General features: G+C 36.7%; 2 protein-coding genes across 2 annotated transcripts; both read right to left on the bottom strand.

The window, feature by feature from the left end:
* Nucleotides 1-775: 775 nt before the first annotated feature.
* Nucleotides 776-1,375, bottom strand: LOC134722879 (uncharacterized). The gene has a single exon (XM_063586511.1). It carries the CDS (start codon nt 1,373-1,375, stop codon nt 776-778), a length of 600 nt encoding a protein of 199 aa, XP_063442581.1.
* Nucleotides 1,376-6,177: 4,802 nt separating this feature from the next.
* On the bottom strand, nt 6,178-6,705 carry LOC134722880 (uncharacterized). The gene has a single exon (XM_063586512.1). It carries the CDS (start codon nt 6,703-6,705, stop codon nt 6,178-6,180), a length of 528 nt encoding a protein of 175 aa, XP_063442582.1.
* Between the last annotated feature and the right edge of the window lie 18,866 nt (nt 6,706-25,571).

Consider the following 25,571-nt stretch of genomic DNA (forward strand, 5'->3'; position numbering starts at 1 on the left):
ATAAAGTAACAACAACAAAAGAATGACGTAACAATGAAAGTTCCTTACAGACGTCAGAAGGACGTCACGCTAAAGTTCGTGGGTTTCTCAACATTCTCTGGGGCCGCAGAAAGTGTCTCAAATATACTGAATAAATTAAATGAATTGTTCTAGAACTGAATGAACTTTTACAAATAAATGAAATGAAATATTTCTTTTAAAATTAATGTCTCACATAAATTAAATAATTTAAATATACTGTCACTTCACTTGAATATAATTGAAAAATGTCACTTTAAACACTCTCTGATTTTCTCTCCGGCATCTGTCTTGGCTCTTCACTGATATCTTTGCGTCTGTGTTTTAATGAAGTCGGTTCACAAATCTCCAAAGGATATAATCTTACAATCGGTCTGTTAAGTTTAGAGTTAGATATTCGGATCGTCGCAGATCGTACAAGGTTATCGTTTCCGTAGGTAAGTTCTTCAATTACACCGAGTTTCTATGTCGTACGTGGGGAATTATCGTCATATATCTGGACTTCATCTCCTAGTTTTACACTTCGATTGTTATTTCCAGACACTCGGTGAAATTCACGTAAGGAAGTTAAATACTCCTGTTTCAATCTTGCTAAAAATTGTTGAATAAGACGGAATCTCGTTTTTGCTTGATCATTCATAGTTTCGTGATTGGTTGTTAAATCGGCACTATAACAGTCTGTTTCATCTGTATATAACGGATACGGGAAATATTTAATTTGTCTTCCATACAATAGATGCGACGGAGTAAGCGTCTCTTAATCAGCAATGTCCGACGATATATAGGTAAGCGGTCTTTTGTTAAGGTTAGCTTCAATTTCCACAACTAATGTCTGTAACAGAGGTAAATCTATACATGCGCGTCCAAGAATCTTTTTTAGACCATTTTTAGTTTGTCCAACCAGTCTTTCCCAAAATCCGCCGTACCATGGGGCACGTTTGGGTATGAATTTCCATGTGGTTCCAAATTTGCATAATTTGTCATGTAAATATTTAGAGTCCGTTAACTTACGTATTTTCTCCGCAGCGGCAACAAATGTTGTAGCATTGTCTGATATCATAACTCTGGGTATCGATTTTCTACTTATGAATCTATGAAAAGCTAGCATGAAAGATTTTTCAGTCTTATCTGGAACTATTTCAAGATGAATAGCTCGAGTAATGACACATGTAAACAAACATATATTCACTTTTCGAAGTAGTCCATCGTCTCCTTTGATGTTAAGCGAACCACTGAAATCGACGCCTGATATAGTAAATGGTTCTTCGGACGATAATCTATCTTTTGGTAGAGGTGAAGGATCTGGTGCTTTGTATGCAACTCCTGTTACTTTTCGACATTTTCGAATTTCGAACATCCAACTTCTTGCCGTGCTGAAGGTATCCAATATTTCTGCCTCAAATAAGTTACGGTACCTCTTATGACGGAATGTAAATTTTCAATGTGAATATCATTTATAAGTAGTTTTGTTAATCTATGCTTTGTTGGTATTAAGGTAGCACAATACAAAGATTTTTTTACTTCCAATCACTAACCTTTGAAATGCTGTAACTTTCTTATGAATGCACAGAAAATAATAAAAGTGGTATATATAAATAGATAAAAGATTAATCTTTTAAATGAATACAATATTTTTATTATGCAATCATTATGTAATCAATTATTATGTAATTAGTGGCAAAATCTGGGTAAATTCACTTGAATGAATTTAGCTCTATCATCTCTTTAACTATACAGAAAATTTTAATGAAATCTTAATCAGCACATCATGGGCTTCAAAAGGGTGTCTCAGATTGTCTCTATGGTATTCCATTCTCTCATAAATCTCTAATTGGTGTAAACATCCTAACCACATAAAAGAAGATAATGTTTAATTAGGTGTAAAATTTGTTCTATACATTCTATCTGAAATCTGAGACACCCTTTTGTAGATAATGGCCATAGGAACAACATATAATAAAATCAACCCTCTAGGGATACCTATGCAGAAGCTAATTTCATCTGAAAGTGGAAATTTGGTGAAAAATATTTTAGACACAGTTAACATTATAATTGGTTACATTATTGTTGCATAATACTAACATTGCATTAATTCGAAAGAGTAATCTGTTAGCTATCCAACACTACCACTTTTATAAATTTTCAATCATTATTAAGAAAGTTACAGCATTTTAAAACTTGGAAGTTGGAGTTATAAAATCTTTGTATTGTGCTACCTTAAATACGGGAATTTTGCATTCTCTGGAAGTGGTGCGTTATTAATACGTCCACCACATCGTATTAATCCGTCTTTGTCCAGATACAAACGTATTTGGCGTATCAAACTATGCGTTGTCTTTGAACATAAGCTTTCAAAAACATCACTGTATCTTTGGTGTTGCACAGCTTCACTTAACTTCATTGTTGCATTATGTATCTCATTTGGTTTTAGCCATGTTGTGGTCAGTCTACTTGAATAAGGAGCTGTATTACGGCAGTTATCTATAAATTTCTGTACATAACCTAAGATACGCGCAGTTTTGTTGAATGAATGGTATCTATCAACGTTGATTATATTCAACACGTTGTTTTTCGTCCGTACAAAGTCATCTTGCGTTTCTTGATTTTCATAGTATATACTAATTGTGGTCATCACTTTATTGTCGATTTGTAATTCATTCTGCCATTGTTTCTCGTCTGTTAACCAGTCTGGACCATGCATCCATAGTTTGTTATTTTTCAATTGTTCATACGATAAGCCACGTGATAAAAGAGATTTCCAATAAAATGACATACGTACCTAACTCGACGTACGCACGTAACGGGACCGGTTATTGCTAACCAATTAATTTTGTTAAATGCGTTACTCAAGTTTTAACTAAGTATTTCTAAGCTATGAAACCCATTCATAATAAATTTTATGAGTATCAAATATTTCTAAGATGATAAAAAACAAAAGAAATCATGATTTTTATATGTCACGTGATTATTGAGATTCCCGCCTAAACTTCTCTGTCATAAGACTACGTACATATACGTATCTTTACCTATCAAACGATTCATTGGAGTTGTCTTTCATGATTTTGACAATGATTTTGTCGTAATTTCAGAACAAAACTAAACTCAAAATGTTAATCAGAACGTGTCTCAGTTAAAGTTTAAAACTGGGATAACATCATACTTTATTAAGTATCATTTCACACGTTCTCTTCTCCTGCACTTAATCTCCTCAATTTATAATCTTCTAAAAACAAATTCAACATGAAAAACGTACGTCAACGGGAAGTGATTATTAAAAAAAAAACCATTACAGGTCATGTACTTCTTTAAATTTTAGCAGTTGACATATACTTTTCTTTTAATGAAAGTCAACGAAAATTAAAAAAGAAAATTGTAATTGATAATAATGTGTGTAAATAAATGTGTACACCAATTCGCTTATAATAGGCTTATTATAGTAATTGGCTAAAAAATATCCTGTCCCCAAGTATTTCTAATTAAAAGTGGATGAGAATGTCAATTTACACAGTTGTTACATTCACTTCAGAATTTACGGGAATTTTCTTTTACTCGTATCTATTTAATTAGAAGTAAATTCTAAAGTTAAAGCATATATTGATTAAGTTTCAACTTTTGTCTCGCTTTGGGGGTATATATATATAAAAGTGACAACTCTGCGACAGATCCAATGACAGGATCACCAATGAAGGTGTTACACGACTGAAAAAAACCATTTTATATTCATAATTATATACTTGTATATGGGATTGACTGGTAGCAGGCAAGCCTCGAATACATTTCAATTATTCTGTTGGACCCCCTGATCGAATGACTTTAAGACTGTATTTTTCGGCTTCGCCACCAAGCATGATGCATACACGAGCAAGAGCAGGTATTGGTTTACTCGTAGAAAGACGAGTGTTTTTGTATAGTGGTTACGCTCTCCTGTTAATAAGCATATGCAGATGCGACTCTTAATTGTCGGGCATTTTCAAAAAAGTATATGTAATTATCATTATAATTAATTTTCATTATCCTCAACATATATGTAATATTTGTCGCTGGATATAAGATATACACCAGTATCATCATCATCATAAGTGCTATAGCTTGAGCAGAAATCTTCGTCGTAAGTACATGCATTATATATATAGCTTAAGGCTTCTTCGTCGTAAGTATAACGTGAGGTTTAATTCTTATTTTATATATAAGCCAGTTTATGTCGAGAACTTTTTCACGCATTCATATTTTTGATACAAAGTGTTTATAAAGATCTAAGTTATAGCCAATGGAAATCATAGAAGTATGTTTATCAAATGATCATGATCACAATTAAAACAAATAGAAAGGGATTGACTCGTGAGACTGAAACGAAGCATAAAAACAGCTAGCCATTTCTAGTATTTTCAAATATGCTCCATGGTCTCCATGTACCGAAATGATAGTATCCACAGCTGCTGAACACTATCTTTAAAACAACTTCAACTAATAAATAAAGAATAATTATCCCGTTTATAATATTGATTTCGTACTGTTACACCATTGTCCCAGTACGGATGTGACTGTCCCAAGTCAGAAGCTTTTAATTCAGTGCTTATCGTTTGTTGTTGTGTTTTCGTTGATTTTTGTTAACATTAATTTGGCTGTTAGTTTTTGTTGTTTTACATTTGTCATTTTGGAGCCTCTTATAGCTGACTATGCTGTGTGGGCTTTGCCTATTGTTGAAACCCCTTCGTTGGACTATACTTGTTAAAATTTCTGTGTAATTGGTTCTCTTGTTAAGAGTTGTCTCATTGAAAATCATACTATGGCCGGAACCAAGATATTTGAAAGGGATGTAGCTTTCGATAATTGAATTTATACTGACGAGCGAAGCGATGCAAAAAACAATTGTGGAAAACATGAGATTCTAAAACTTATTTAGCGATCGAAAGGGGGAGTACGCCCTCTACCCCTGTATCCTCGGATGCAAGTTTATGTATACTAAAAGAAAAACCTCGCCCAAAAATTTGGTATAGGTAAAGACGAGAAAGTACTTTTGAAAAATATATCATTGATATGAATTTCTGCCCACATCAAATTATCTTCAATTAAATTATAGAATAAAGTCGAGTACACCTTTTACATTCGGGTGTGTTGGAATTTACTTTCAACGTTAAATCTTTTTAAAACAATAAAAAGGCAACCTTCTCGCTTCGGAATTCGTTATTTTAATATTTGTATGCGTAATGTCGTCTTGGTAGTTTTTTAAATTCATAATGTGAGAAGAACTAAACTATGGGTCAAGTGAAATGACAAGAAATGATAGGTGTGTTTGATTACAAGTTGCTAATTTACTTGTTCCATTATAGTACTTATGTCAATAAAATCATTCAAAGTTTAATGACAAAATATTTAAAGAGTAAAAAAATAGTTGCGGTTGATTTTTACTGAAGGCATATTCCAGCAAAAATGCGTTTTCAAAGAGCAAAAAATGCATGCATTGTATGCTCCCCTCCGCCATGCTTCAATGCAGTAGGACGAAATACGTTGAGTTAGGTCGGTTATGTCGAGTAAAGTCATTTTATTGGAAATCTCTAATAAATCAGCAGGGTTGTGTTCTGTATGGCAATATTTTCAGCTATTTTCACATGTGAGCTCTTTGATTTCGATAACTCTGTTTGCTATAAAGGTTTTTAGTTGCTTCCTCGAAGATATCAAGTGTAAAATGATTTGACTGTCGCTCCATAGTACACATTTTAAACGTCCCGTAAACTTGACATTATATGTGACGTTAACCGTCCTCCGACTAATGCTGCCATAAGTTCAAGTTGTGGTATAGTCAACTTTTTCAAAGGTGCTACACGAATTTTAGCCATGACAATGCTAGACTCTTCCCCTTTAACTAAGTACGCACAAGCGCCGTACGCTACTGCGCTTGCATCGGTGAATACATGTAAGGTAGGTTCATCGGCAGTGTCCATATTTTCAAAGTAACGTCTCGAAAATGCAATCTCTGTGCATTTTTCAAGTCTTGATCGATAGAATGCTACTGCGGTCTAATTTCATCAGGTATTTGTTCGTCCCACCCTAGTTTATGTGTACATAAATCCTGCAATAAAATCTTGCTACGCACTGTAACTGGGCTTAGAATTCCAAGTGGGTCGTAGATTTTTGACGATCTTCCTTAGTATTTCTCGTTTAGTGATAATCTGGTAGCATAGACAATGGTTTGAATCCAAAACTAACACGGTCATCTTTAGTGTTCCATCGTAATCTTAAAACTTTAATACAGGGATCTCCGTCGTTAACGTTTTGAGATGTAGCTAAATCGTTAAGTGCTGTACTATTCAATGCCCATGAGCGTAAGTTGAATCCACTTTTGGTCATCAGTGCTCTTGACTCTTCATGAAACTTCAATAGTTCAGTTGTGTTGTCGAAGCCTGCAATTATGTTGTCTACGTATATTCTATCTATGAGTGTTTCAGATGTATGACTAGACTGTTCACGTAAATGTTTTAATAAGGTCGCATTCAATATAAAAGGTGAACACGTTGCGCCGAATAGGATAGCTTTAAAGCGGTAAGTAATCAACTCTGATTTAGGGTCTGTTAAGTCCTTTAGCCAGAAAAATCTCGTCATATCTCTGTCTTTCTCGTCTAGCGTGATTTGAAGAAACACCTTCTCTATATCGGTGACAACAGGATATCTGTTATCTCTCAATCGCATCAAAAGTGTTGATATCTATAATACTAAAAAGACGAGGTCCAATTTGTCAGCCGTCATCACGTAAAATCGACGAATCAAAGAATTAAACTTTATATACAACTAATATAGTACAAAGGTGTAGATTAAAAATTACATCACTCCAGGTCATTTTGTTTTCCACGCAATTAATATTGCCAATAATTAAGAAGTTCCGGGGCGAGTCCGATACCGATACCAATAGTATAGTTACCTGTTACCTATTACCTTATCTGTACGTTCCGCATCTGACAGGCGCACCACCAAACGGTGTATTCAGGATTAATATGCTATATACACGGGTCATAATCACAGGGTTGACACTACTAAATTGTCAAATTGTTAACTATTGTAGTATTTTAATCAGTAAGACTTTCTAAACAATACGAATACTAAAAATCTGGACTAAAAATAAGGCGTATAGGTACAGTTTTCAATTTGTCAGCGGGTATGACGTTAAACAGCGAATCAAAGAATTCAACTTTATTTATAACTAATATAGGACAAATCTGTTGATTAAAAAATACCACATTCCAGGACCTTTTGTCACGTTTCCAAATAATTAATATTACCAATAATTGATAAGTTCCAGTTCGACGGGTTCAAACATAAAGATTTGAAAGCAGAGAAAACTGTGTATCTTAAAATCGGCATGACTTTATCAGATGACAAAACTAATACTAAAATAAGGCTTGCGCATAGTTATATACTTTAATTCAGTCACGGACCCGCGATATCACGGGTGTGCTCTAGTGTCATTTAAGATTGGGGGTTCTTTGCGCGAACAATCATTCAGACAGCTACAGTCATAAACAATACGGATGGGTGTCGTCGCGGAATCTTTCTTGACTGAATGGTGAGGGATATAATGCGCATGTTCTGTGCTTGTTGTTGGGTTGTCTATGCGTTCAATAAAACCTCTCTTTTCCTGGTCGTTTATGATCTCACCATATTTTTTATATAAAAACGGATCGATGCTGAGTCTTCGTACTACATTTTCTGTTCTTCGTCTAGCTATATCGATGTTGGACGGAAGTGGTTTATGGTCGTCTTTTCATGGAAGTTTTGCTGTATATTTACAAGTATTGGCATCGTACGATATATTTGTAGATATGAAGTTTTCCAAATATTCTGAGTTTGATTTCTCCTTATTCTGAGGCGTTATTCCCAATGACTCGATTTTACAGAAATTTTTTAAATAATATTCCTCTTCTTTTTGTCCAATTAAAATGTTCATCATTGAAGTAGTTCCTTCTGTTGATTTCTGTGTCGGGCCGGATAGCAAATACCCTATTCTTGACTTGATTGCAGTTGGACCGTTGTCTCGTATTATCTTATCTTCAATGAAATCCCAATAATGGTCAGCGCCTATAAATAAATTTACGGAGAAAATGTCATGTCCTGAAAGCGGGTGTGCCAATTTAAATCCGCGGAAGTTAGTTGTCTCGGTAGTATGTATCCGAATCGGTGAAGCTATTTCTATAAACTTTACCCTAATGCTGTCTATAACCCTTACCCTAATGCTGTGTATAACCCAAACCCAAATGCTGTCTATAACCCTCACCTTAATTCTGTCTATAACCCTAACCCTAAGGCTGTCTATAACCCTAACCTTAATTCTGTCTATAACACTAACCCTAATGCTGTCTATAACCCTCACCTTAACTCTGTCTATAACCCTAAGCATAATTTTGTCTATAACACTTATCATAATGCTGTCTTTAACCTCTAACCCTAATGCTGTCTATTACCTTAACCCTAATGCTGCCTATAATCCTAACCCTAATGCTGTCTATAGCACAAACTCTCATGCTGTCTATGATCCTAACTATGCTGTCTATATCCCTTACCCTAATGCTGTTTATAAAACTAACCCTTATGCTGTCTTTGACCCTTACCTTGATGCTGTATATAAACCTAACCCAAATGATGTCTATAAACGTAACCTCAATGCTGTCTATAACCCTAGCCCTAATGTTGTCAATAACCCCAACATTAATTCTGCCTTTAACACTAACCCTCATGCTGTCCTTAATCCTAATCCTAATGCTGTACATAAACTAACCCTAATACTGTCTATAACCCTTACCCTAATGATGTCTATAACCCTAACCCTAATGATGTTTATAACTCTAACCCAAATGATGTCTATAACACACAACTTAATGCTGTCTGTGACACTAATCCCAATGCTGTCTTTAGCCCTAACCTTAATGCTGTCTTTTACCTTAACCCTAATGCTATCTATGACACATACCCTAATGCTGTCTATAACCATGACCCTAGTCCTGTCTGTAACTTTAACCCTTATGCTGTCTATAACCCTAACCCTTATCCTTTCTATGACAAAAACCTTGATGTTGTCTATAACTCAAACCCTTACGCTGCCTATAACCCTTATTCTAATGTTGTCTATAACCCTAACCCTAATGCTGTCTTTAAACCTAACCCTAGCCTGATTATATCTATAACCCTAAAACTAATTTTGTCTATAACCCTAACCCTAATGCTGTCTATAACCCTGACCCTAATGATGTCTATTACCCTACCCCTAATGCTGTCTATAACCATACCAATAAGGCTGTCGATAACCCTAACCCTTATGCTGTTTTTAACCCATACCCTGATTATGTCTATAACCCTAACCCTAATGCTGTCTATAACCCTAAACCTAATGCTGTCTATAACCCTAAACCTAATGCTGTCTATAACCCTAACCATAATGATGTCTATAACCATAATCATAATGCTGGTTATAACCCTTACCATAGTCCTGTCCTAAATCCTAACCCTACTGCTGTCTATAACCCTAACCCTAATGCTGTCTACAACCCTAACCTTAATTATGTCTATATCTCACACCTAAATGATGTCTATAACCCTAACCTCATGTTGTCTAAAACCCTATTAACCCAAAAGCTGTCTATAACGCTAACCCTATTGCTGTCTATAACCCTAGCCCTAATGTTGTCAATAACCCCAACATTAATTATGCCTTTAACACTAACCCTCATGCTGTCCTTAATCCTAATCCTAATGCTGTACATAAACTAACCCTAATACTGTCTATAACCCTTACCCTAATGATGTCTATAACCCTAACCCTAATGATGTTTATAACTCTAACCCAAATGATGTCTATAACACACACCTTAATGCTGTCTGTGACACTAATCCCAATGCTGTCTTTAGCCCTAACCTTAATGCTGTCTTTTACCTTAACCCTAATGCTATCTATGACACATACCCTAATGCTGTCTATAACCATGACCCTAGTCCTGTCTGTAACTTTAACCCTAATGCTGTCTATAACCCTAACCCTTATCCTTTCTATGACAAAAACCTTGATGTTGTCTATAACTCAAACCCTTACGCTGCCTATAACCCTTATTCTAATGTTGTCTATAACCCTAACCCTAATGCTGTCTTTAAACCTAACCCTAGCCTGATTATATCTATAACCCTAAAACTAATTTTGTCTATAACCCTAACCCTAATGCTGTATATAACCCTGACCCTAATGATGTCTATTACCCTACCCCTAATGCTGTCTATAACCATACCAATAAGGCTGTCGATAACCCTAACCCTAATGCTGTTTTTAACCCATACCCTGATTATGTCTATAACCCTAACCCTAAAGCTGTCTATAACCCTAAACCTAATGCTGTCTATAACCCTAAACCTAATGCTGTCTATAACCCTAACCATAATGATGTCTATAACCCTAACCCTAATGCTGTCTTTAAACCTAACCCTAGCCTGATTATATCTATAACCCTAAAACTAATTTTGTCTATTACCCTACCCCTAATGCTGTCTATAACCATACCAATAAGGCTGTCGATAACCCTAACCCTAATGCTGTTTTTAACCCATACCCTGATTATGTCTATAACCCTAACCCTAATGCTGTCTATAACCCTAAACCTAATGCTGTCTATAACCCTAAACCTAATGCTGTCTATAACCCTAACCATAATGATGTCTATAACCATAATCATAATGCTGGTTATAACCTCTAACCCTAATGCTGTCTATTACCTTAACCCTAATGCTGCCTATAATCCTAACCCTAATGCTGTCTATAGCACAAACTCTCATGCTGTCTATGACCCTAACTATGCTGTCTATATCCCTTACCCTAATGCTGTTTATAAAACTAACCCTAATGCTGTCTTTGACCCTTACCTTGATGCTGTATATAAACCTAACCCAAATGATGTCTATAAACGTAACCTCAATGCTGTCTATAACCCTAGCCCTAATGTTGTCAATAACCCCAACATTAATTCTGCCTTTAACACTAACCCTCATGCTGTCCTTAATCCTAATCCTAATGCTGTACATAAACTAACCCTAATACTGTCTATAACCCTTACCCTAATGATGTCTATAACCCTAACCCTAATGATGTTTATAACTCTAACCCAAATGATGTCTATAACACACAACTTAATGCTGTCTGTGACACTAATCCCAATGCTGTCTTTAGCCCTAACCTTAATGCTGTCTTTTACCTTAACCCTAATGCTATCTATGACACATACCCTAATGCTGTCTATAACCATGACCCTAGTCCTGTCTGTAACTTTAACCCTAATGCTGTCTATAACCCTAACCCTTATCCTTTCTATGACAAAAACCTTGATGTTGTCTATAACTCAAACCCTTACGCTGCCTATAACCCTTATTCTAATGTTGTCTATAACCCTAACCCTAATCCTGTCTTTAAACCTAACCCTAGCCTGATTATATCTATAACCCTAAAACTAATTTTGTCTATTACCCTACCCCTAATGCTGTCTATAACCATACCAATAAGGCTGTCGATAACCCTAACCCTAATGCTGTTTTTAACCCATACCCTGATTATGTCTATAACCCTAACCCTAATGCTGTCTATAACCCTAAACCTAATGCTGTCTATAACCCTAAACCTAATGCTGTCTATAACCCTAACCATAATGATGTCTATAACCATAATCATAATGCTGGTTATAACCCTTACCATAGTCCTGTCCTAAATCCTAACCCTACTGCTGTCTATAACCCTAACCCTAATGCTGTCTACAACCCTAACCTTAATTATGTCTATATATCACACCTGAATGATGTCTATAACCCTAACCTCATGTTGTCTAAAACCCTAACCCAAAAGCTGTCTATAACGCTAACCCTAATGCTGTCTATAACCCTAGCCCTAATGTTGTCAATAACCCCAACATTAATTCTGCCTTTAACACTAACCCTCATGCTGTCCTTAATCCTAATCCTAATGCTGTACATAAACTAACCCTAATACTGTCTATAACCCTTACCCTAATGATGTCTATAACCCTAACCCTAATGATGTTTATAACTCTAACCCAAATGATGTCTATAACACACACCTTAATGCTGTCTGTGACACTAATCCCAATGCTGTCTTTAGCCCTAACCTTAATGCTGTCTTTTACCTTAACCCTAGTGCTATCTATGACACATACCCTAATGCTGTCTATAACCATGACCCTAGTCCTGTCTGTAACTTTAACCCTAATGCTGTCTATAACCCTAACCCTTATCCTTTCTATGACAAAAACCTTGATGTTGTCTATAACTCAAACCCTTACGCTGCCTATAACCCTTATTCTAATGTTGTCTATAACCCTAACCCTAATGCTGTCTTTAAACCTAACCCTAGCCTGATTATATCTATAACCCTAAAACTAATTTTGTCTATAACCCTAACCCTAATGCTGTCTATAACCCTGACCCTAATGATGTCTATTACCCTACCCCTAATGCTGTCTATAACCATACCAATAAGGCTGTCGATAACCCTAACCCTAATGCTGTTTTTAACCCATACCCTGATTATGTCTATAACCCTAACCCTAATGCTGTCTATAACCCTAAACCTAATGCTGTCTATAACCCTAAACCTAATGCTGTCTATAACCCTAACCATAATGATGTCTATAACCATAATCATAATGCTGGTTATAACCCTTACCATAGTCCTGTCCTAAATCCTAACCCTACTGCTGTCTATAACCCTAACCCTAATGCTGTCTACAACCCTAACCTTAATTATGTCTATATCTCACACCTGAATGATGTCTATAACCCTAACCTCATGTTGTCTAAAACCCTAACCCAAAAGCTGTCTAAAACGCTAACCCTAATGCTGTCTATAACCCTAGCCCTAATGTTGTCAATAACCCCAACATTAATTCTGCCTTTAACACTAACCCTCATGCTGTCCTTAATCCTAATCCTAATGCTGTACATAAACTAACCCTAATACTGTCTATAACCCTTACCCTAATGATGTCTATAACCCTAACCCTAATGATGTTTATAACTCTAACCCAAATGATGTCTATAACACACACCTTAATGCTGTCTGTGACACTAATCCCAATGCTGTCTTTAGCCCTAACCTTAATGCTGTCTTTTACCTTAACCCTAATGCTATCTATGACACATACCCTAATGCTGTCTATAACCATGACCCTAGTCCTGTCTGTAACTTTAACCCTAATGCTGTCTATAACCCTAACCCTTATCCTTTCTATGACAAAAACCTTGATGTTGTCTATAACTCAAACCCTTACGCTGCCTATAACCCTTATTCTAATGTTGTCTATAACCCTAACCCTAATGCTGTCTTTAAACCTAACCCTAGCCTGATTATATCTATAACCCTAAAACTAATTTTGTCTATTACCCTACCCCTAATGCTGTCTATAACCATACCAATAAGGCTGTCGATAACCCTAACCCTAATGCTGTTTTTAACCCATACCCTGATTATGTCTATAACCCTAACCCTAATGCTGTCTATAACCCTAAACCTAATGCTGTCTATAACCCTAAACCTAATGCTGTCTATAACCCTAACCATAATGATGTCTATAACCATAATCATAATGCTGGTTATAACCCTTACCATAGTCCTGTCCTAAATCCTAACCCTACTGCTGTCTATAACCCTAACCCTAATGCTGTCTACAACCCTAACCTTAATTATGTCTATATCTCACACCTGAATGATGTCTATAACCCTAACCTCATGTTGTCTAAAACCCTAACCCAAAAGCTGTCTATAACGCTAACCCTAATGCTGTCTATAACCCTAGCCCTAATGTTGTCAATAACCCCAACATTAATTCTGCCTTTAACACTAACCCTCATGCTGTCCTTAATCCTAATCCTAATGCTGTCTATAACCCTAAACCTAATGCTGTCTATAACCCTAACCATAATGATGTCTATAACCATAATCATAATGCTGGTTATAACCCTTACCATAGTCCTGTCCTAAATCCTAACCCTACTGCTGTCTATAACCCTAACCCTAATGCTGTCTACAACCCTAACCTTAATTATGTCTATATCTCACACCTGAATGATGTCTATAACCCTAACCTCATGTTGTCTAAAACCCTAACCCAAAAGCTGTCTATAACGCTAACCCTAATGCTGTCTATAACCCTAGCCCTAATGTTGTCAATAACCCCAACATTAATTCTGCCTTTAACACTAACCCTCATGCTGTCCTTAATCCTAATCCTAATGCTGTACATAAACTAACCCTAATACTGTCTATAACCCTTACCCTAATGATGTCTATAACCCTAACCCTAATGATGTTTATAACTCTAACCCAAATGATGTCTATAACACACACCTTAATGCTGTCTGTGACACTAATCCCAATGCTGTCTTTAGCCCTAACCTTAATGCTGTCTTTTACCTTAACCCTAATGCTATCTATGACACATACCCTAATGCTGTCTATAACCATGACCCTAGTCCTGTCTGTAACTTTAACCCTAATGCTGTCTATAACCCTAACCCTTATCCTTTCTATGACAAAAACCTTGATGTTGTCTATAACTCAAACCCTTACGCTGCCTATAACCCTTATTCTAATGTTGTCTATAACCCTAACCCTAATGCTGTCTTTAAACCTAACCCTAGCCTGATTATATCTATAACCCTAAAACTAATTTTGTCTATTACCCTACCCCTAATGCTGTCTATAACCATACCAATAAGGCTGTCGATAACCCTAACCCTAATGCTGTTTTTAACCCATACCCTGATTATGTCTATAACCCTAACCCTAATGCTGTCTATAACCCTAAACCTAATGCTGTCTATAACCCTAAACCTAATGCTGTCTATAACCCTAACCATAATGATGTCTATAACCATAATCATAATGCTGGTTATAACCCTTACCATAGTCCTGTCCTAAATCCTAACCCTACTGCTGTCTATAACCCTAACCCTAATGCTGTCTACAACCCTAACCTTAATTATGTCTATATCTCACACCTGAATGATGTCTATAACCCTAACCTCATGTTGTCTAAAACCCTAACCCAAAAGCTGTCTATAACGCTAACCCTAATGCTGTCTATAACCCTAGCCCTAATGTTGTCAATAACCCCAACATTAATTCTGCCTTTAACACTAACCCTCATGCTGTCCTTAATCCTAATCCTAATGCTGTACATAAACTAACCCTAATACTGTCTATAACCCTTACCCTAATGATGTCTATAACCCTAACCCTAATGATGTTTATAACTCTAACCCAAATGATGTCTATAACACACACCTTAATGCTGTCTGTGACACTAATCCCAATGCTGTCTTTAGCCCTAACCTTAATGCTGTCTTTTACCTTAACCCTAGTGCTATCTATGACACATACCCTAATGCTGTCTATAACCATGACCCTAGTCCTGTCTGTAACTTTAACCCTAATGCTGTCTATAACCCTAACCCTTATCCTTTCTATGACAAAAACCTTGATGTTGTCTATAACTCAAACCCTTACGCTGCCTATAACCCTTATTCTAATGTTGTCTATAACCCTAACCCTAATGCTGTCTTTAAACCTAACCCTAGCCTGATTATATCTATAACCCTCCAACTAATTTTGTCTATAACCCTAACCCTAATGCTGTCTATAACCCTGACCCTAATGATATCTATTACCCTACCCCTAATGCTGTCTATAACCATACCAATAAGGCTGTCGATAAACCTAACCCTAATGCTGTTTTTAACCCATACCCTGATTATGTCTATAACCCTAACCCTAATGCTGTCTATAACCCTAAACCTAATGCTGTCTATAACCCTAAACCTAATGCTGTCTATAACCCTAACCATAATGATGTCTCTAACCATAATCATAATGCTGGTTATAACCCTTACCATAGTCCTGTCCTAAATCCTAACCCTACTGCTGTCTATAACCCTAACCCTAATGCTGTCTACAACCCTAACCTTAATTATGTCTATATCTCACACCTGAATGATGTCTATAACCCTAACCTCATGTTGTCTAAAACCCTAACCCAAAAGCTGTCTATAACGCTAACCCTAATGCTGTCTATAACCCTAGCCCTAATGTTGTCAATAACCCCAACATTAATTCTGCCTTTAACACTAACCCTCATGCTGTCCTTAATCCTAATCCTAATGCTGTACATAAACTAACCCTAATACTGTCTATAACCCTTACCCTAATGATGTCTATAACCCTAACCCTAATGATGTTTATAACTCTAACCCAAATGATGTCTATAACACACACCTTAATGCTGTCTGTGACACTAATCCCAATGCTGTCTTTAGCCCTAACCTTAATGCTGTCTTTTACCTTAACCCTAATGCTATCTATGACACATACCCTAATGCTGTCTATAACCATGACCCTAGTCCTGTCTGTAACTTTAACCCTAATGCTGTCTATAACCCTAACCCTTATCCTTTCTATGACAAAAACCTTGATGTTGTCTATAACTCAAACCCTTACGCTGCCTATAACCCTTATTCTAATGTTGTCTATAACCCTAACCCTAATGCTGTCTTTAAACCTAACCCTAGCCTGATTATATCTATAACCCTAAAACTAATTTTGTCTATAACCCTAACCCTAATGCTGTCTATAACCCTGACCCTAATGATGTCTATTACCCTACCCCTAATGCTGTCTATAACCATACCAATAAGGCTGTCGATAACCCTAACCCTAATGCTGTTTTTAACCCATACCCTGATTATGTCTATAACCCTAACCCTAATGCTGTCTATAACCCTAAACCTAATGCTGTCTATAACCCTAAACCTAATGCTGTCTATAACCCTAACCATAATGATGTCTATAACCATAATCATAATGCTGGTTATAACCCTTACAATAGTCCTGTCCTAAATCCTAACCCTACTGCTGTCTATAACCCTAACCCTAATGCTGTTTACAACCCTAACCTTAATTATGTCTATATCTCACACCTGAATGATGTCTATAACCCTAACCTCATGTTGTCTAAAACCCTAACCCAAAAGCTGTCTATAACGCTAACCCTAATGCTGTCTATAACACTAACCCTAATGCTGTCTATAACCATAAACCTAATGCTGTCTTTATCCCTAACCCAGATGCTGTATTTAACCCTAACCAAAATGCTGTCTATGACACAAACCTTAATTCTGTCTATAACCCGAACCTTTGTCCTGTCTAGCACCCTTACTCTAATGCTGTCTATAACCCTAACCATAATGCTGCATCTATTACCCAAACCCTACAGCTGTTTATAATCCTTACCCTAATGCTGTCTGTAACCCTTACCTTAATTCTGTCTATAAGCATAACCTTAATCGGTCTTGAACCCTAACACTAATGCTGTCTAAATAACTAACCCTAATCCTGTCTATAACACAAACCTGAATGCTGTCTATAACCCTTACCCTTATGCTGTCTATAAACTTTACCCTAATGCTGTCTATAACCCTTACCCTAATGCTGTGTATAACCCAAACCCAAATGCTGTCTATAACCCTCACCTTAATTCTGTCTATAACCCTAACCCTAAGGCTGTCTATAACCCTGACCCTAATGCTGTCTATAACCCTAACCTTAATTCTGTCTATAACACTAACCCTAATGCTGTCTATAACCCTCACCTTAACTCTGTCTATAACCCTAAGCATAATTTTATCTATAACACTTATCATAATGCTGTCTTTAACCTCTAACCCTAATGCTGTCTATTACCTTAACCCTAATGCTGCCTATAATCCTGACCCTAATGCTGTCTATAGCACAAACTCTCATGCTGTCTATATCCCTTACCCTAATGCTGTTTATAAAACTAACCCTAATGCTGTCTTTGACCCTTACCTTGAAGCTGTATATAAACCTAACCCAAATGATGTCTACAAACGTAACCTCAATGCTGTCTATAACCCTAGCCCTAATGTTGTCAATAACCCCAACATTAATTCTGCCTTTAACACTAACCCTCATGCTGTCCTTAATCTTAATCCTAATGCTGTACATAAACTAACCCTAATACTGTCTATAACCCTTACCCTAATGATGTCTATAACCCTAACCCTAATGATGTTTATAACTCTAACCCAAATGATGCCTATAACACACACCTTAATGCTGTCTGTGACACTAATCCCAATGCTGTCTTTAGCCCTAACCTTAATGCTGTCTTTTACCTTAACCCTAATGCTATCTATGACACATACCCTAATGCTGTCTATAACCATGACCCTAGTCCTGTCTGTAACTTTAACCCTAATGCTGTCTATAACCCTAACCCTTATCCTTTCTATGACAAAAACCTTGATGTTGTCTATAACTCAAACCCTTACGCTGCCTATAACCCTTATTCTAATGTTGTCTATAACCCTAACCCTAATGCTGTCTTTAAACCTAACCCTAGCCTGATTATATCTATAACCCTAAAACTAATTTTGTCTATAACCCTAACCCTAATGCTGTCTATAACCCTGACCCTAATGATGTCTATTACCCTACCCCTAATGCTGTCTATAACCATACCAATAAGGCTGTCGATAACCCTAACCCTAATGCTGTTTTTAACCCATACCCTGATTATGTCTATAACCCTAACCCTAATGCTGTCTATAACCCTAAACCTAATGCTGTCTATAATCCTAAACCTAATGCTGTCTATAACCCTTACCATAATGATGTCTATAACCATAATCATAATGCTGGTTATAACCCTTACCATAGTCCTGTCCTAAATCCTAACCCTACTGCTGTCTATAACCCTAACCCTAATGCTGTCTACAACCCTAACCTTAATTATGTCTATATCTCACACCTGAATGATGTCTATAACCCTAACCTCATGTTGTCTAAAACCCTAACCCAAAAGCTGTCTATAACGCTAACCCTAATGCTGTCTATAACCCTAGCCCTAATGTTGTCAATAACCCCAACATTAATTCTGCCTTTAACACTAACCCTCATGCTGTCCTTAATCCTAATCTTAATGCTGTACATAAACTAACCCTTATACTGTCTATAACACTTACCCTAATGATGTCTATAACCCTAACCCTAATGATGTTTATAACTCTAACCCAAATGATGTCTATAACACACACCTTAATGCTGTCTGTGACACTAATCCCAATGCTGTCTTTATCCCTAACCTTAATGCTGTCTTTTACCTTAACCCTAATGCTATCTATGACACATACCCTAATGCTGTCTATAACCATGACCCTAGTCCTGTCTGTAACTTTAACCCTAATGCTGTCTATAACCCTAACCCTTATCCTTTCTATGACAAAAACCTTGATGTTGTCTATAACTCAAACCCTTACGCTGCCTATAACCCTTATTCTAATGTTGTCTATAACCCTAACCCTAATGCTGTCTTTAAACCTAACCCTAGCCTGATTATATCTATAACCCTAAAACTAATTTTGTCTATTACCCTACCCCTAATGCTGTCTATAACCATACCAATAAGGCTGTCGATAACCGTAACCCTAATGCTGTTTTTAACCCATACCCTGATTATGTCTATAACCCTAACCCTAATGCTGTCTATAACCCTAAATCTAATGCTGTCTATAACCCTAAACCTAATGCTGTCTATAACCCTAACCATAATGATGTCTATAACCATAATCATAATGCTGGTTATAACCCTTACCATAGTCCTGTCCTAAATCCTAACCCTACTGCTGTCTATAACCCTAACCCTAATGCTGTCTACAACCCTAACCTTAATTATGTCTATATCTCACACCTGAATGATGTCTATAACCCTAACCTCATGTTGTCTAAAACCCTAACCCAAAAGCTGTCTATAACGCTAACCCTAATGGTGTCTATAACCCTAACCCTGATGCTGTCTATAACCCTAACCCTAATGCTGTCTATAACCCTAAACCTAATGCTGTCTATAACCCTAACCCTATTTTTTTCTATAACTCTAACCCAAATGATGTCTATAACACACACCTTAATGCTGTCTGTGACACTAATCCCAATGCTGTCTTTATCCCTAACCTTAATGCTGTCTTTTACCTTAACCCTAATGCTATCTATGACACATACCCTAATGCTGTCTATAACCATGACCCTAGTCCTGTCTGTAACTTTAACCCTAATGCTGTCTATAACCCTAACCCTTATCCTTTCTATGACAAAAACCTTGATGTTGTCTATAACTCAAACCCTTATGCTGCCTATAACCCTTATTCTAATGTTGTCTATAACCCTAACCCTAATGCTGTCTTTAAACCTAACCCTAGCCTGATTATATCTATAACCCTAAAACTAATTTTGTCTATTACCCTACCCCTAATGCTGTCTATAACCATACCAATAAGGCTGTCGATAACCCTAACCCTAATGCTGTTTTTAACCCATACCCTGATTATGTCTATAACCCTAACCATAATGATGTCTATAACCATAATCATAATGCTGGTTATAACCCTTACCATAGTCCTGTCCTAAATCCTAACCCTACTGCTGTCTATAACCCTAACCCTAATGCTGTCTACAACCCTAACCTTAATTATGTCTATATCTCACACCTGAATGATGTCTATAACCCTAACCTCATGTTGTCTAAAACCCTAACCCAAAAGCTGTCTATAACGCTAACCCTAATGCTGTCTATAACCCTAGCCCTAATGTTGTCAATAACCCCAACATTAATTCTGCCTTTAACACTAACCCTCATGCTGTCCTTAATCCTAATCCTAATGCTGTACATAAACTAACCCTAATACTGTCTATAACCCTTACCCTAATGATGTCTATAACCCTAACCCTAATGATGTTTATAACTCTAACCCAAATGATGTCTATAACACACACCTTAATGCTGTCTGTGACACTAATCCCAATGCTGTCTTTAGCCCTAACCTTAATGCTGTCTTTTACCTTAACCCTAATGATATCTATGACACATACCCTAATGCTGTCTATAACCATGACCCTAATCCTGTCTGTAACTTTAACCCTAATGCTGTCTATAACCCTAACCCTTATCCTTTCTATGACAAAAACCCTAGCCTGATTATATCTATAACCCTAACCCTAATGCTGTCTATAACCCTGACCCTAATGATGTCTATTACCCTACCCCTAATGCTGTCTATAACCATACCAATAAGGCTGTCGATAACCCTAACCCTAATGCTGTCTACAACCCTAACCTTAATTATGTCTATATCTCACACCTGAATGATGTCTATAAAAGCTGTCTATAACGCTAACCCTAATGCTGTCTATAACCCTAACCCTAATGCTGTCTATAACCCTAAACCTAATGCTGTCTATAACCCTAACCCTATTTTTTTCTATAACCCTAACCATAATGCTGTCTATAACCCTAACCCTAATGCTGTATATAGCCCTAACCATAATTCTGTCTATAACCCTAACCCTAATGCTGTCTATAGCACAAATCCTAATGCTGTCTATAATCCTAACCCTAATGCTGTCTATAACCCTAACCCTAATGCTGTTTATAACCCTACCCTAATGCTGTCTTTAGCACAAACCCTAATGCTATCTATAACCCTAACCCTAATACTGTCTATAGCACAAACCCTAATGCTGTATATAACCCTAACTCTAATGCTGTCTATAACCCTAACCATGATGCTGTCTATAACCATAACCCTAATACTGTTTCTAAACCTAACCCTAATGGTGTCTATAACCCTAACCCTGATGCTGTCTATAAACCTAACCTTAATTCTGTCTATAACACTTACCCTAATGCCTGCTTTAAAGTTAACCCTAATGCTGTCTGTAAACCTGACCCTTATCCTGTCTATAACCCTAACCATAATGCTGTCTATAACCATAACCCTAATGCTGTCTATAACCATAACCCTAATGCTGTATATAGCCCTAACCTTAATTCTGTTTATAACACTAACACTATAACACTTATCCTAATGCTGGTTATAACCCTAACCATGATACTGTCCTTCGTCCTAACCATAATACTGTCTATAACCTTAATGCTACTGCTTTCTATAACCCTAACCCTAATTCTGTCTATAACCCTAACTTTAATTCTGTCTATAATCCTCACCCTTATGCTGTCTATAACTCTAACCCTCATGCTGTCTATAACCCTAACCCTAATGCTGTCTATAACTCTAACCCTCATGCTGTCTATAACCCTAACCCTAATGCTGTCTATAACCCTAACCCTACTGCTGTCTATAACCCTAACCTTAGTTCTGTCTATAACCCTAACCCCTATGCTGTCTATAGACCTAACCCTAATACTGTCTATAACCCTAACCCTAATGCTGTCTATAGCACAAACCCTAGTGCTGTCTATAATTCTAACCGGAATGCTGTCTATAACCCTAATCATAATGCTGTCTATAACCCTAACCCTGATACTGTCTATAGCACAAACCCTAATGCTGTATATAACCCTAACCCTACAGCTGTCTATAACCCTAAACATGATGCTGTCTATAATTATAACCCTAATATATACTGTTTATAAACCTAACCATGATGCTGTCTATATCTTTTATCATAATGCTGTCTATAATGCTAACCCTAATGTTGTCAATAACCTTGACCGTAATCCTGTCTATAACTCAAACCCTAAGCTGTATATAACCCTTACCCAAATGCTGAATAAAACCCTAATCCTTGTCCTCTTTATAACCTTAACTCTAATCCGGTCTATAACCCTAACCAAAATGCTGTCTATAACCCTTTCCCTTATTCTGTCTATAACCCTAATCTTAATTTTGTCTATAAAACTTAAGCTAATGCTGTCTATAATCCTAATCCTAATGCTGTCCTTACCCTGATGCTGTCTATAAACCCAACCTAAATGATGTCAAAAACCTTACCATTATGCTGTCTATAACCCTAACCTTAATTGTGTCTATAACCCTTACCCTAATGCCTGCTATAATCTTAACCCTAATGCTGTCCTTAATCCTAATCCTTATTATGTCTATAATTTGAACCGTTCTACTGTCTATAACCCTTATCCTAATGCTCTCTATAACCCTAACTTTAATTCTGACTATAACCTAACCTTAATTCTGTCTATATCTTTAACTCTACTGCTGTATATAACCATAACCCTAATACTGTTGATAAACCTAACCCTTATGGTGTCTTTAACCCTTACCATGATGATATCTATAAATCTAACCTTAATTCTGTCTATTACACTAACCCTAATGCTGTCTATAAACTTAACCCTAATGTTGTACTTAATCCTAACCCTAATGATGTCTATAACCCTAACCAGAACCCTGTCTATAACACAAACCCTAATGCTGTGTATCACCTTTACCATAGTGCTGTCTATAACACTTACACTAATGCTGTCTTTAACCTTAACTTTTATGCTGTCTATGACACAAACCCTAATGCTGTCTATAATCCTGACCCTAGTACTGTCTATAACTTGAATCCTAATGCAGTCTATAACTCTAACCATAATACTGTATATAACCCAAACCCTTATGCTGTGTATAACCCTTACCCTAATACTGTCTATAACCCTTACCCTAATGATGTCTATAACCCTAACCCTAATGATGTTTATAACTCTAACCCAAATGATGTCTATAACACACACCTTAATGCTGTCTGTGACACTAATCCCAATGCTGTCTTTAGCCCTAACCTTAATGCTGTCTTTTACCTTAACCCTAATGATATCTATGACACATACCCTAATGCTGTCTATAACCATGACCCTAGTCCTGTCTGTAACTTTAACCCTAATGCTGTCTATAACCCTAACCCTTATCCTTTCTATGACAAAAACCCTAGCCTGATTATATCTATAACCCTAACCCTAATGCTGTCTATAACCCTGACCCTAATGATGTCTATTACCCTACCCCTAATGCTGTCTATAACCATACCAATAAGGCTGTCGATAACCCTAACCCTAATGCTGTCTACAACCCTAACCTTAATTATGTCTATATCTCACACCTGAATGATGTCTATAAAAGCTGTCTATAACGCTAACCCTAATGCTGTCTATAACCCTAACCCTAATGCTGTCTATAACCCTAAACCTAATGCTGTCTATAACCCTAACCCTATTTTTTTCTATAACCCTAACCATAATGCTGTCTATAACCCTAACCTTAATGTTGTATATAGCCCTAACCCTAATTCTGTCTATAACCCTAACCCTAATGCTGTCTATAGCACAAATCCTAATGCTGTCTATAATCCTAACCCTAATGCTGTCTATAACCCTAACCCTAATGCTGTTTATAACCCTACCCTAATGCTGTCTTTAGCACAAACCCTAATGCTATCTATAACCCTAACCCTAATACTGTCTATAGCACAAACCCTAATGCTGTATATAACCCTAACTCTAATGCTGTCTATAACCCTAACCATGATGCTGTCTATAACCATAACCCTAATACTGTTTCTAAACCTAACCCTAATGGTGTCTATAACCCTAACCCTGATGCTGTCTATAAACCTAACCTTAATTCTGTCTATAACACTTACCCTAATGCCTGCTTTAAAGTTAACCCTAATGCTGTCTGTAAACCTGACCCTTATCCTGTCTATAACCCTAACCATAATGCTGTCTATAACCATAACCCTAATGCTGTCTATAACCATAACCCTAATGCTGTATATAGCCCTAACCTTAATTCTGTTTATAACACTAACACTATAACACTTATCCTAATGCTGGTTATAACCCTTACCATGATACTGTCCTTCATCCTAACCATAATACTGTCTATAACCTTAATGCTACTGCTTTCTATAACCCTAACCCTAATTCTGTCTATAACCCTAACTTTAATTCTGTCTATAATCCTCACCCTTATGCTGTCTATAACTCTAACCCTCATGCTGTCTATAACCCTAACCCTAATGCTGTCTATAACTCTAACCCTCATGCTGTCTATAACCCTAACCCTAATGCTGTCTATAACCCTAACCCTACTGCTGTCTATAACCCTAACCTTAGTTCTGTCTATAACCCTAACCCCTATGCTGTCTATAGACCTAACCCTAATACTGTCTATAACCCTAACCCTAATGCTGTCTATAGCACAAACCCTAGTGCTGTCTATAATTCTAACCGGAATGCTGTCTATAACCCTAATCATAATGCTGTCTATAACCCTAACCCTGATACTGTCTATAGCACAAACCCTAATGCTGTATATAACCCTAACCCTACAGCTGTCTATAACCCTAAACATGATGCTGTCTATAATTATAACCCTAATATATACTGTTTATAAACCTAACCATGATGCTGTCTATATCTTTTATCATAATGCTGTCTATAATGCTAACCCTAATGTTGTCAATAACCTTGACCGTAATCCTGTCTATAACTCAAACCCTAAGCTGTATATAACCCTTACCCAAATGCTGAATAAAACCCTAATCCTTGTCCTCTTTATAACCTTAACTCTAATCCGGTCTATAACTCAAACCATAATTATGTCTTTAACCCTAACCAAAATGCTGTCTATAACCCTTTCCCTTA

The sequence above is a fragment of the Mytilus trossulus genome, chromosome 6, assembly GCF_036588685.1.
Source record: "Mytilus trossulus isolate FHL-02 chromosome 6, PNRI_Mtr1.1.1.hap1, whole genome shotgun sequence".
Classification (NCBI taxonomy): domain Eukaryota; kingdom Metazoa; phylum Mollusca; class Bivalvia; order Mytilida; family Mytilidae; genus Mytilus; species Mytilus trossulus.

What these genes read in the sequence shown, in the direction of transcription:
- LOC134722879 (XM_063586511.1), bottom strand. Translation starts at nt 1,375, where the DNA reads ATGTTCGAAATTCGAAAATGTCGAAAAGTAACAGGAGTTGCATACAAA.
- LOC134722880 (XM_063586512.1), bottom strand. Translation starts at nt 6,705, where the DNA reads ATGCGATTGAGAGATAACAGATATCCTGTTGTCACCGATATAGAGAAG.